Source organism: Aythya ferina (assembly GCF_964211825.1).
Source record: "Aythya ferina genome assembly, chromosome: 3".
Lineage (NCBI taxonomy): Eukaryota > Metazoa > Chordata > Aves > Anseriformes > Anatidae > Aythya > Aythya ferina.
This window is the reverse complement of record NC_140298.1, coordinates 94,045,177-94,057,952: the sequence shown is the minus strand read 5'-3', so window position 1 is coordinate 94,057,952 and position 12,776 is coordinate 94,045,177. Positions and strand designations below refer to the sequence as shown.

The window sequence follows — 12,776 nt, the reverse complement described above, 5'->3', positions numbered from 1 at the left end:
GAAATATTAAACAGATTTAAAAACTGCTACACATGCAGTTAAGATTTAGCTTAGGATTTTATGACAGCCAGCAACTTGTATTTTCCTCTCTCTAAAACAAAATCACAGTGTTAAATTTCATACTGCTCAGATTGTTTGTGGTCACATTTTCTCACTCCTAAAATTGCCTCAAGTCTCGGGGAGATTTTCCTTTGAAGGGGGTGGGGGGTGGGAGGAGGACAAAAAAAAGTTAATAAAACACACGACGCTGAGGAAAAAAACAGGTATATAAAATGCATCCTGTCGGGTTTTCCCTTACATGACTCGCACCTACTCAGCAAATCACACAGTCCTTGAGTAAACTTGGGAGTGTGACAGCAGTACAGTCACACCCTAAGAAGCCAGGAACAATTTATCTAGTATATTAAGTACAAATGAGCTTTTCTCATATATTGTGAGTCCTGGTCTACATTTGCAGTCCAGTGCAGCTATCGTTAACATATAGCTGATTCTCTCCCATAAATCAGCACATATAAGACATAGACAATGCTTCTACCAAGGAAGGATTTATCTCATACTAGACCTGCTGAATTAACACTGAAATTAATTAAGCTATTTAGCAAAAGTCCTATTATACTTAGTAGAAAATCAAAATATGCTTTCTATCCTCCTCATTAAGGTTTTTCCTCAAAATCCATTTGTTACAAGAAAACTGTTATTTCAAGTTTTGTTTTGCTTTTACTTGTTCTGCACAGACAGTTGTAATGATACATGGGACTTTACCATACATATGTCTTTTTTGAATCAGCCCATCATGTATTTTGCAACAAGGTTTATTTCTCTTTTCCAGCAATGTATTTCCTTTTTTTCCCTAAGCATTCATAAAAGCCAGTGGATTGATTGCTCAGAGGATTTAAGTCCTCAGCCCATCAGTACGTCCAGCAATAGAAACTTCCTATATTATCCCACTAGAGTGTCTGGCGTTCCACATTTAGTTAATCTTTTCGTATTTAAAAAGCCAAAAATGCCCTCAAGTTTGAGGATGCTTTTATGTTGTAAACATATTTCTACACAGAAACTGAGGAGGAAAACATACAACCAAGTAATCATCTGTTTGATGAAAACAGCTCCTGCTATTCTCAGACAGAGCCACAACCAAAGATGCAAACTAAATACAAAGGATTTATTTTACAGCAACCTCCCCTACACCAAACATCGTTGCCTAGAACGTAAAGATAAAAATATTTTTATTAGTATAAACACAATGTCCTTTTGTAATAAACCTGTGTTCCACAAACAATCATTGTTAATGTGGATATCTCATATATGGGAGATATAGCCAGGTCTAAAACTGAAAGCCTTTGCTAGAGAAATGAAAGGACTTTGTAATAGCTGATAGGTCCCATTTCATATTTCCAGTATGAGTCAATTTACTTCTAAAGAAAAACACCACATACAATTTCAGCATGTCAAGATATTTTATTTGATAATACATAAAAACAGATTGGCACAGATATCTGGATTCAGTTTAGGTTGGGGTTCAGTTTCAAAGTCACCTTAGATCTAGGTTTCAAGTTTTACAACAAAAAATTATTTGAAGTTGTTTGCATAATATTAAAACTTTAAAAAAAATATCATGTTCATGCCATTTTCAGATGCACTCAAATCTAAATAATAGTAGAGGTCAGTATAAAGAATTGACCCAGAATCAAACCCATGGATTTGAATAAGATGCCCCAGAGATTTCGGGGTCTAAAACTGAAGTTCTGGAATACAAAACACACAAATGGATCAACTTCCTTTTTTTCCCCCAGATGCTCAATCTGGAAGCATCATAAGAAATTAAATGACCAGTGCTCATCCAGTCCTTACAAAAGCAAGAAAATAAACAGGAAAAACAGGACGACTGCACAAGTGAGCTCACATTAGGGACAAACCTTTTTGGTAGAGGAGCGTGCAACCTTCAGAGCACCTAGAGGCCAGGGGCTCGGAGTCAAGGAAGCAGCAGAGCACCATGCAGGCAATGCAGGCAGCATGAGGCCGAAAGCAGTTGCACCAATTTCTTAAATAATTTAGCATATATGTACAGAATGAGTGAATTCAGAGCTTATAGCATCTGTACCAACCTAAACACTGTTAGAAAAAATATTATAATGAAAGTCGTGAAACCTGGGGTTACAGATCTCACCGGTCTTGGATTGCAATGGATCATAACACTGCAACAGTGAAAAAAAAATAATAAAATTATCCATCAGGCTACTGCAGTCATTAAGGGTGCAGTTGTTTGTATAGGCAGTGCCTACCACTCAAAAATAAAATCAGCAGACCAAAGGCGGCATCCCACTAGATTCTCGCTGTCACATCAACTGTGAGTGATTCAACCCAACAGTAGGTCTCTGTAACTGCCTGCCACATGCAGAACAGAATAGAAGGCTGACCCTCTCAGAGAAATCTGCAGCCTGACTCTGAAGCCTACACATGCAAGTTGAGTGATTGTGCTGGCTCTTTCCCCCTTAAAGACCAGCTAAATTTGGCATTTGTACTGTGCATAAACAGATGACCCGGTGTTAAAAATGTGTAAATCTGTCATTGCTGTCTCTCTGGAAGGTTATTTCTGAAAAAGGTATACAGAGAAAGACGTTTATGAAAAAGTTTAATGAAAGCAGGAAAATTATCAGGAGCTCAAATTACAGATTCCCCAGCAAAAAAGCAAACAAGTCTTCTGTACTCTTCCAGGGACAGAAACATTATACAGACATCCTAGTCAGGCATACCTGTTATACTAGTTGCATCTAAACTGGATTTACAATATTATGGACTGCGTGAGCTATACCTGTGAGACTTTGAACATAAATATGCAGATGTTTGTGTGCTCTAAATGTCCAATCCACAAAACATATACAACATCTTTCACTTTTTCATGTTTAATTTATTGAGTAGAATGTTCTACGGAAGCTGTATTCATACCCTGGAAGCATATCACAGAAAAACAAAGATATTTTTCTGTCAATGAAAGATACATCTCCTAATGCAAAGGGAGTTCCACTTATAATTGACAAAGTGTGAAAATTGGCAGAATTAGCTGCAGAAATTGGCAGTTGGAACATAAATTGATTACGATGCTTGTAAATGTAGTTTATCTATATAAAAGCCTTTATATTTATATATATTTATTTATATTATATATATTTATATATAACTTGGGATGATCTTGCCTTGTTTGCTAATTGATAAACAGGAATAATTTCATGTGCAAAAATACTACTGCTTCTGGAACAGAATTTTTGTTCAATGTAATTACTTTATTAAACTTTGTATCGGGACAGAAAGATAGCTGTTCTGTGCTCTTCAACCACACGGCAATTTCAGGGTAATCACTGGGGCTTTACCTGACATCTGAAATCTTTACATGTATTCCTGAGGACTGTTAAGCATTATATAAAGAGAGGGCTTCTATTTTATGCTGCAGGCAGAATGCATTGCAAAATAAAGCTTGCTACGTACAAGTGTTCAATACTCAGATTATAGAGCAATTTATCCAGTTACCAATCAGCTTCCTGTAGCAAAAGAGTTTTTCATTCAGGATTTCAAAAGCTCAGGCAAAATCACAAATCATCCCAAGAGGTAAGTCATCAAGCATTTTATAGATGGCATTTAATAGAACACTGTTTAAAGTTTACAGAAAGACCTCCAGCTTTAAAGTATAATCATCTGGGAAGTTTGTTCTATTCATAGTACACACACAATGTTGTAAAGCTATCCTCAAGAATAGTCTGTAGAGCTAACAATATACTCTTTAAGGTAAAAAAAAAAGAAAAAAAAAGAAAAAAGTAGAAAAATCATTTTGTTTGAAGACTTACTGTGTTCAAGGACTGGGAAAAAAAAAAAAAAAAAAAAGAACTTGTTTCACACATACTCTTTGGAATACATGAACCACAAAATATACAATTAATAATATGATCCAACATCAGAGTGCTGTCATTTGCATAATTTACAAACCCAAAGAGCTCCCAGAAATCCCCTCTGGTTTACAATAAGCCTCTAATTAGTTAAAGGGAAAGAAAAAAAAAAAAGGAAAAAAAAGAAAAAAGGAACTGCACTGAGGCAAACACAAAACACTTGGACAAGAGCAACATTTATAAGTAGCAAAGCGTAGCACTTTTAAAGTAGATTATTCTTGGCTCAGCTTGCAGACTGGTTTTATTGTGCCCCACCTGCACACTGGTACTTTCTAGTCTCATTGTTCTCTGGCTAAAGCATTTCCATTGGCATTTTTTGTTGTTCACATGCTGTCCCCAGCACTTTTTCGGGGAACCTCTTCTGCCTCTTGCTGGCTGCCTTTTTGTTTTCAGCTACAAAGAAGTATAAAAATTCATTCCAAAACTGAGTTCCCTCAAGTAGCTGCAATGCACTATTGTTCATTTCTTGAAACACTTTACCTATCTAAATTTAGGATTTATTTCTTCCCTCGAGCATTTTGCCACTAAGCTCTATAGCTGTGGCTTTAGCACCTCTACTGGCAACTGTGTGATGCAGCAGTCTTGCAATCTTTTTGTAACTGCAGTTTTGTTTTTATACCTTTTTTCTGTGCCTTGTTTTACACATGCTACCTCTCTCTTTCCTGTATTTTCTCACGTTATGTCTCCTTACTTTTGGACGTGCTGCTTCTGATGCCACATGGCCTTTCTTTACAGCTTTTAAACTGTAAACCTTTTTCATCTCCATTGCCTTACTCCTTCCCTTCTCTTTACATTTCTTCTCTCCCTCCCCACATATCTGTAGACAGATGTTATTTTCTTCTTTTAAAATGACTTCCTTTGTTTAGCAATATGCTTCCCCTTTTGTAAGAGATCATCTGGCCTCTCAGGCAGTACAAGAGGAGCTGCTACTCCAGTACTTTCAATTAAGTGAGCGCCACCATGAATCATGCGGTCCTTGAGATAGCAGTCATCTCTTTCTGTTTGAAGAGGATTACGAAAGAAGAAGATATGCATGGGACCACTGCAAGACTACATGCACCCTAAAGTCTGTGGTGTATGCCTGCTGGTCTTTCCATGTGGACTTCTTCAGAAATGGCGATGCATCAGGGAGATAGCCCAGACCCAGCTAAGGAATTGGCAACAGCCCAGCTACAAAATGTCTTCACACGAACTGTGTTTTCAGGAAAACTGACAATGTCAGAATTAACCAGGAATCAGCAATACAATACCTGAGATTTTGAGAACAGTCCAGTACATTAGAAAACGAGTGTTCTGCTGGCAGTACTTTCATACCAGCTCAGTCAGAAAGGACATTATTTATATCCTTTGTGTTTGTACTGAACCACAAGAACACGAAACAAGTTAGTAACCAAGCTCAACTGTGACAGTCAAGCCTGTGAACACATCAGGGAAAAATTTGAACTCTCCAGGGTTGGGTCTATTCAAATAGACAACGTGCAGAAGCAGCGTGGTGGCAATGGCCACGACACAAGTTTTTAAAATAAAATATTGCCTTCCTGAATTTCTCTCATTAGACCATACTCCCTTCTAGCACATAATGCCTTTATCTTTCAAAATGATTACAATTTGCCACAGCTGATGCATTTTTTTTAAACCCACAGTGGGTAATGGTTGCCAAAATTTACTACTATAAACAGCCTGTTCAAGCCAGCATGTGGTAAGCTGGCAAAGCAAAGGAATAAAGTGAAAAGATAGTCCCTGCTGCTGGCATAGAAAACTCACTTGTTTTCCTTAGTGATTTGTTACAGTGGTTGAGAAAAACTGAAATATTGGACAAAGTATTTACCTACCTTACACTAAAATCTGTATATTGGAGTTGAAAGATCTCTTTAGCTGCTAACCTTTCCTTCACGGACCTGGAGGTTTGAAAACAGGATTTGCATGATGTTAAATAGAATAATGCATGTATCTCATGAGACAGGGTTAGGCAAGAAAAGCATAATTTACATCACAACCTTTGCATCCAAAACTGCAAGATAATCTAAACAGGGAAGAGATATACAAGTGGTCCTTCATTTCTGCTTCCTTAGCTTTGCTACCTTCAGTGCCTCTTAGCATTCAGACCTTTAATTTGGAACAAATGGTATTTCCTGGAGGAATTCTAGTTAAGCCATGTAAATTATAAGACAGCTACAGATGCAGACTGGGACTGCAGAACAGTCTTTTCCTTTGGGGAATAGTTTCACAATGATATTTTCATGTTTTTTTACTATTTGTTGTTCAGTGCTACTCATCAAAAACGTATCTGCCTCTCTAGAAACTCAGCCCTGGATCATAAAAATAAACTGGTTTTTATTTATAGCTCAGATTAGGATGATAAACAGGGAACTTCTGCAGTTTACTCAGTTGTTATATTAATAATGCTCAACAGGTATAGCTTACTTCATCATAGCCCAAGTACACAGGTATACGATCTCATTGTCATTTTTCAGAGCAGATGTCCAATATACTGCCTGCTCATTTTTTCTTTCTTTTTTTTTTTTTTTTTTTTTTTTTTTTTTTTTAATCTTTGGTGATAAAATGTGTACTGGGACAAGTTAATGAGAATTTTCTCTGACTTCCTGACAGGTATTTTCCTCATCATCCTGTGAGCACTTCTAGAAAAAGAACAGGCTGCTAAGAAAGCTTCAGCCTTGGTCTTGTCCACCCAAGACCCATGAGAGGCTGTTGCTTCTGGCTCCAACCATGTCTTCCTCTGGCATAAGAAGGTGCTTCAGGTCTCTGCTGGGAGCTGGAACGCTGAGGTCAGTCTCACGGCTGAAACATTGTCCAACAATTTATTCTGAGGCCCACGGTTAGCTCATTTATGTTTGTTCTCATTTCTTCATTGTAATTCAATGTTAATCGGTTCTCACTATTTCTGTAAAGAATGCTGAAGTTTGTTTTCCTGTATTTATGGATCTTTGAAGAACTAAAATCCTCTGCTTCCAAGCAATGAAGGATACTCTTGATACTGATGAAAAAAAAATATATATATATATATGTTTATACTTCAGGATGGCCTGAAAGCTTCAAAACCGTAAAACTTCTGGCTCATTTACTGCTCTCCTAAAAAAGCAAAAAGATGACCAAACAGATTATTTATATTAAATAAAAAATAAGTAAGTAAAAAACAAAAGCAAAACTTTTTGGTCTAAGAACTTCTTTGCCAAGTTTCAATCTAAAATTATTTTTATGGCTAAGTTATAAATTGCTTAAAAATGGGGTTTATAATGGAAATGGTGACAGACTTAACTATGGCGGCACTAGCAGGCGCCAGCATAATTACAGTCTTCTCAAGACATAACTTATTACAGGCTACGCAGCAGAGCCAGTATTTTGTATTTTAATTAAGAAACCTGGATTTTGTTTGTAGTAATTGACTGTTACGCCGCCCCTCTTGCCAGGACACCCTTGTAAAAGAGACTCTTGCATGTAGTAGTCTTTCTTTGTTAAATATTTTAAATAAATTTTATACTGTTGACTAGAAGATCGCATGCATTTTATAGGTCATTACTAACTGTCTTTTGGTGACTTCAGATGCTCTATATTTTTTAACGGAGACTTTTGTCCCTCTCATCTGTGACCAAAAAAGGTTTACAGGACCAGAAAACATTTGCAAGCTTAAGTCTCCGACGGCCGCAGTGCTGCGGGACCCGCGCTATCTGCCTCGACCTGCAGCGCTCAGGGTGCAGCTAAGATGGCGGCCACGCCGCCCTGTAGCCCCCGCAGCCTCGCAGCGCAGCGCGGCATGGCGCCGCCTCAGGGGGCGACTTCCGGGGCCCTGCCGCTGCCTGTACTGCGTGTACTGCTTATAGTGCTTGCGCTGCTTGCACTCTCTGCAGTGCCTGCACTGCCCGCACCCGGCGACTTCCGGTTGGGATGGGGCAGGAGGCGCCCGCTCCCTGCTGCCACCTGCTGGGGGCACTGACACGAACACGCCCCGGCTCCCTTCCCTTCCCCTACGGCTGGTGGCACGAACGGGCTCCTCCGTGTCTCACAGAGGGGCTTCACGTTCGGTATATGCTCGGCTGGAGCGGGTATCGCTCCGTGGCAAACGGCAGCAGCTCTGTACGTGCGCGCTGCCGAGTTGTGACAGGAAAACCGCGCTGGCAGTGAGCTGCTCAGCGACCAAAATTAAGCAGGTCACACCACCACTTACGGCATTTAACCACTTGTGCGATTTAACGTACTGCAGTATTAAAGCCCCCCCCTTTCTCCCCCCCCCTTCCCCCCGGACACAAATGAGATAGATGGAACTGTGTAACATTTTTACCTGAAAAACAACACACAAACTGAAGCAGTTCTAAATATATTTCTCAACAACTTTTTGCAATGCCTGAATTGCAGTAGGTGCAGTGAAGGCTCGGCTAGAAGCACTGCTCATAGCTCCTTTATTTCTCTCCTTTTGGCCTCAGAACGAGACTATTCCAACAAATGCTATTCAGTCATTTTCCCCCAGGGTCCATCTACCAACTGGAGAGATTATCAAAGTTAATTATGTCACTTCCTTGCTTCTCTCCAACACACTCCCAGGCTAAGAAGAAGAGATAAAGGAGTTACCAGCAGATCTCTCCCTTCTTCCTCCTACAGGAGTTTTGCCTCCTGCCAAGAGGACCTTCAACGAGTCTTTGCTGCCTTTGTATCTTGCAAGTGGAGCATGGGGAGAAAAGCACAGGAGATAATCTACCAGTACAAGCTTTGGAAAAAAAATAAATAAATAAAATTAAAATTAACAAGAAAACAATTGCACTGTCTTGTGATTTTCTTTCAGGTCCTGATACAGCTATTGGTATTACATTACCAAAGAGCTGTAATTATGTCCAAACAGCTGAATGAAAATGGAAATACACTGTTTGTTTTTATTTTGTGTCCTTGGAGAACAAATGCAAAGTGGAGAGAAATTTAAGGGAGAAAAACAGCAAGAAAGTCCATAGAAAATGCACAGAAATTATACCATGGGCCTTCCTCCAATATCTATATTTGAGGTTTCAAATATCTCAAGTATCACTCTTCACTAGCTATTTATTAGGTGACATTGATTTCAACTGCGTGAGGAAAAAAGGCTGGAAAGTATGCTTCAGTGATAAAGCTCAGGCTGAAAAACTGGTGAACAAGCAATAATCTAAGGGATGACTGGAAAGATTGGAGGGTCTGAGCCTCGGATGCCTGCAACCAGCCAGGGTCCAGTGAGGTCTCAAAGAACAGAAAAATACAATTGATGCAGTGCTATCACTGTCTGGATGCCGACTCCCACTCTGCATTTAAACATGGGAAAGAGAGAGGAGCTTTTAAGGTGAGATTTCAAACATGGCAGTGAGTCACCTCGCAGACAGTTCCAGTCAGGGGTGTAGTGGGAGGGCAGCAACAGCCACAGCCAAGGTGTCCTGGGAGGATGCACCCAGCGCTGCCTGAGCAGGACTGGAGGTGAGACCAAGGAAGGAGGGTGGGGTACAAACATGGGGATTTGGAAAAGACAGTAGATTTGAGGACTGATGATGAAGAACGTCATGAACTGCTACTGTAGGTTCAGTTCTATAATATTTTTTTTCCCCTTGGGTGTATGCTAAAACACCTCTTGATCCTCGCGTATATTGCACCACGCACAAAATGAGAGGGGCGAACAGGCTGTGTGTGACAATGAGAAAGAAAGAAAACACCAGCCCCATCATCTGACTCCTTTATCCAAACTGACTAGACTGATTGCCTTGACATCATGTTTATCAGTTCCACATGTTTTTGGTTTGAGGGCCTTTTTTTAATTCCCAGCAAAGGATACCTACAAAGGTGAAAGCAGAAACCAGTAGAGTCCATCTCCTTGGAGGGTGTATTTGACCTCAGCAGCTTGTTATTTTCTGCTATAGAAGGGAAGTGAATAAGGCCTCTTTAAAACAGCAAAAAAAATGTGAAAAAGAAGATGCATTTCAGAAATAAAATTACAAAAGAAGGTGTAGCAGGAAAATCAAATTAAAAAGGATAATTCTGTCTTCTATGGTCAAGAGAAGGGCTGTATACACAGGAGTCCTTGAAAACCAAAAGCTTTTCCTCTTCAGGTGTCTGGTAATTTGAACTTGAGTTATTGTCAAGATTTAGTCTATTCAAGAACAGAAGAGAGATAATGAAAAATACCATAGGGAGTGTTTGGTAGAAACCAGAATTACATGTAGGTATCAGTTTCTCAATAATTATATGCAAACAGGAAACTAATGAAACTAAATCTCTGCCACCAGATATTAACAACAAATAACAAATATATATATATATCAAGTGGAATAAAAGATTAAGGTTCCTATTGGAAATAAAATACTATTTTTTTGGATTTGTTGGACAGAATTTTCTATACAACATATACAAGAGCTAAGAGCAAAAGCTTCACTTTGTTTGCCTAACAGGAAACCTTTTCTTTCTCATGTCATTGTGTAAATAAAAGGGTCATTAAGTCTGAGGGCTCCCCAGGAGCTGAGCAACAGGATTATGTAGTATCATTAGCAATTGTAAATCAGTGTGCAGGTTCTGCTGCAGCCCTCCATTTGTTCTCCAAACGAAACGTGGAGCATGATTACTCCTCAGCTGGAATTATTCTGGTGACTTCTGTCATAACAGTGGAATGATAGAAAACGTTGGCCAAATCATGCAGTCAGGCAGTGCACCTAATTAAGTCAGTGGGAGACTTTTACTTCATGCTAACTGTGGAAATTGGCCTGGTTTCTTTATCCACTCACAGATCAGGATCCCTGTCTTTGTATGGCACTGGCAGATGGTTTGAACACTGTCCGGCTGTTGAATGTGATAATAGTCCAGTCGACGGTGTACTAACTCTATCCTGCATAGGGATGGCTAGTCCCAACTAGGATTTAAAGGTGTGTATTACAGTGTGAAAGCAAACTCATTCTAGTAAGCAGTAAAATGTACTCTGGCAGAGTTCCAGGAGAACACTTAATCATATGCTTATCAGTTAAAAGGATGACTCAAATACTTCAGATTATGAACACGCTTTTATGCCTTGTTGCATCACACCCAGAATGTCTGCACCATTAGCCTGTATTAATATTAACCAGAGACTGAAAACAGATGAAATGGGAAAGTGGGGTTTATAGTGAACTGAAATTCCAAACACTACAGCACACAACTGCGATATTTTGATCCTACTAATATTTTTCAAATGGTTTGTACAACCACCTGTATAACAGATGAGATCTCTGATTAGAAACTTAAGTCTCTGGTCTTCAGAGGAGTATTAATATATATATGTATTTAACAACTTTGCTTTTAAGTCATCCTAAACCATCCCACTTATATTTAAATTGGTGTAATCAGCATTTCAGCTTCCCAAGATGGATAAGAAAATCCTAAGGTCTTTCCTTTTTTTGAAACTATTTCTTTTCTTGCTATGGATGACAGAGTATTAAAAAACAATCAGAAACCCTTGTAGTTGCATAACATATTCCCAGCTGTGAATGGGTGATGACCAAGTGAGGTTATCAACAGTGCTACTGATCAGGCTTGAGTCTGGCACATTTTCTTTTTTTCCAACCACATGCACATTTTGCCTTCTGAACCACAGGCATGCCCTGCTTTTACATACTGACCTGCTTCTAATGAATTAATGCAAAAGCCTGAGTTTGTTTTACACAATGCAGTAATAAAGAACGAAATACTTGCTATGAATTAAATAAAATAAATTGATTTTCACTTACTGTGTTATTTGATGAAAGATAATAAAGGGAATGCATCAGTTCCAGATAACTTCAGGGATTAAGTCTCAAAAGACAATGATTGCACTCATTTCATTGTATATGCAGAAATGCATACACAAACTAGAAATAATGATAAATATTTGGAAAAATGCTTCAAATGAGAGAGAATCAGAAGTCTGGTAAAGCAGAAGTAGGACAACAAAAAAGGGAAGGACTTCAAGGACTTCTAAATGAGAAGATGATATTGCATAGAAAGTTTTTCATTGCAGCTCAAGAAAATACAAGGGAAGTCTGGTCATCTAAAGAATTGCTCAGTGTAAGCTTCTCAGGAAAAAAAAAAAAAAGTGATATTTTGACCCAAATCTTTGCAGTTGCTATCACTCTGTTATTACATAATCTTTAGGTTAAAAGTGGATATTTTTTACATCCCTGAAAAAAAGGAAAGTAAGCAATAACTTGTAAAAGCAAGTCCCCATCATCATTCTTAATGGTAGTATGAGGCAGATACTAATGAGAGTGAGTTCGCTCTCATGCCCAGCAGACTTATTTATCAAAAGAGCCGAGTAAAAGCAAAGACACCCCCACACAATCTTAATTAGCCCAATAAATGACAAGTGAAAAAATACCAGTTGGTTTTTACATGACATTCATACTTCTGAATAAAGTTTGCACATACACCATCATTTGCATTGCCTATTTTACCTCCCTTTTACAGCAATATGAAATACCTGCCATTTCATTTAGATGATTACTAGCTAACTAGAACAGTTGACACACATTGCCCATTACTTACGTCTCTTCTTATTTCACAGAGGTGACTTCAACTTGAAACTGATCTCTGTTTCCTCCTGACTTCACCATTACAATGTCAAATACAGTTTGACAGAAACAATCCAGTTCCCTGCTGGTGACTAAGGTGGAACTTCATATCATTCTGCCTAATGACAAGCTCTGCATGAGTCTCAAAACTACTAATTGTGTAAGCTTAAGATCTGTATAGTCAAAAGAGAGAAATGGGTATGGCCAACACACATTTCATGTCCTAGGCACCGTCACCATTCTCAGGTAGGTACAAGGCACTAGCATTCAGTGACGTACAATTCTGCTAAAAGGACAGCAG

The 12,776-nt window shown here is 38.8% G+C and overlaps 2 protein-coding genes and 1 long non-coding RNA gene across 6 annotated transcripts in view; 1 reads left to right on the top strand and 2 right to left on the bottom strand.

The window, feature by feature from the left end:
• BMP5 (bone morphogenetic protein 5) overlaps nt 1–7,699 on the bottom strand; it is a 64,177-nt gene extending 56,478 nt beyond the window's left edge. The window contains exons 1-3 of one of the 4 annotated variants that reach the window (XM_084515302.1): nt 7,481–7,699; nt 5,936–7,028; nt 5,771–5,836 (exon numbers count right to left, since the gene is read on the bottom strand). In XM_084515302.1, coding sequence (XP_084371428.1) covers nt 5,771–5,836; nt 5,936–5,943 — 74 coding nt within the window. In that variant the 5' untranslated portion in view covers nt 5,944–7,028; nt 7,481–7,699. Of the gene's footprint in view, nt 1–5,770; nt 5,837–5,935 lie in introns of all 4 variants that reach the window. The other 3 variants (XM_084515303.1, XM_084515300.1, XM_084515301.1) reach the window with 3 other exon arrangements.
• Nucleotides 1–12,776, bottom strand: part of HMGCLL1 (3-hydroxy-3-methylglutaryl-CoA lyase like 1) — a 234,821-nt gene that overhangs the window by 204,407 nt on the left and 17,638 nt on the right. The window lies entirely within an intron of this gene.
• On the top strand, nt 7,892–8,703 carry LOC311435073. Its single transcript, XR_014691908.1, has 2 exons — nt 7,892–8,104; nt 8,553–8,703. It is a non-coding gene; the product is annotated as an uncharacterized lncRNA (long non-coding RNA).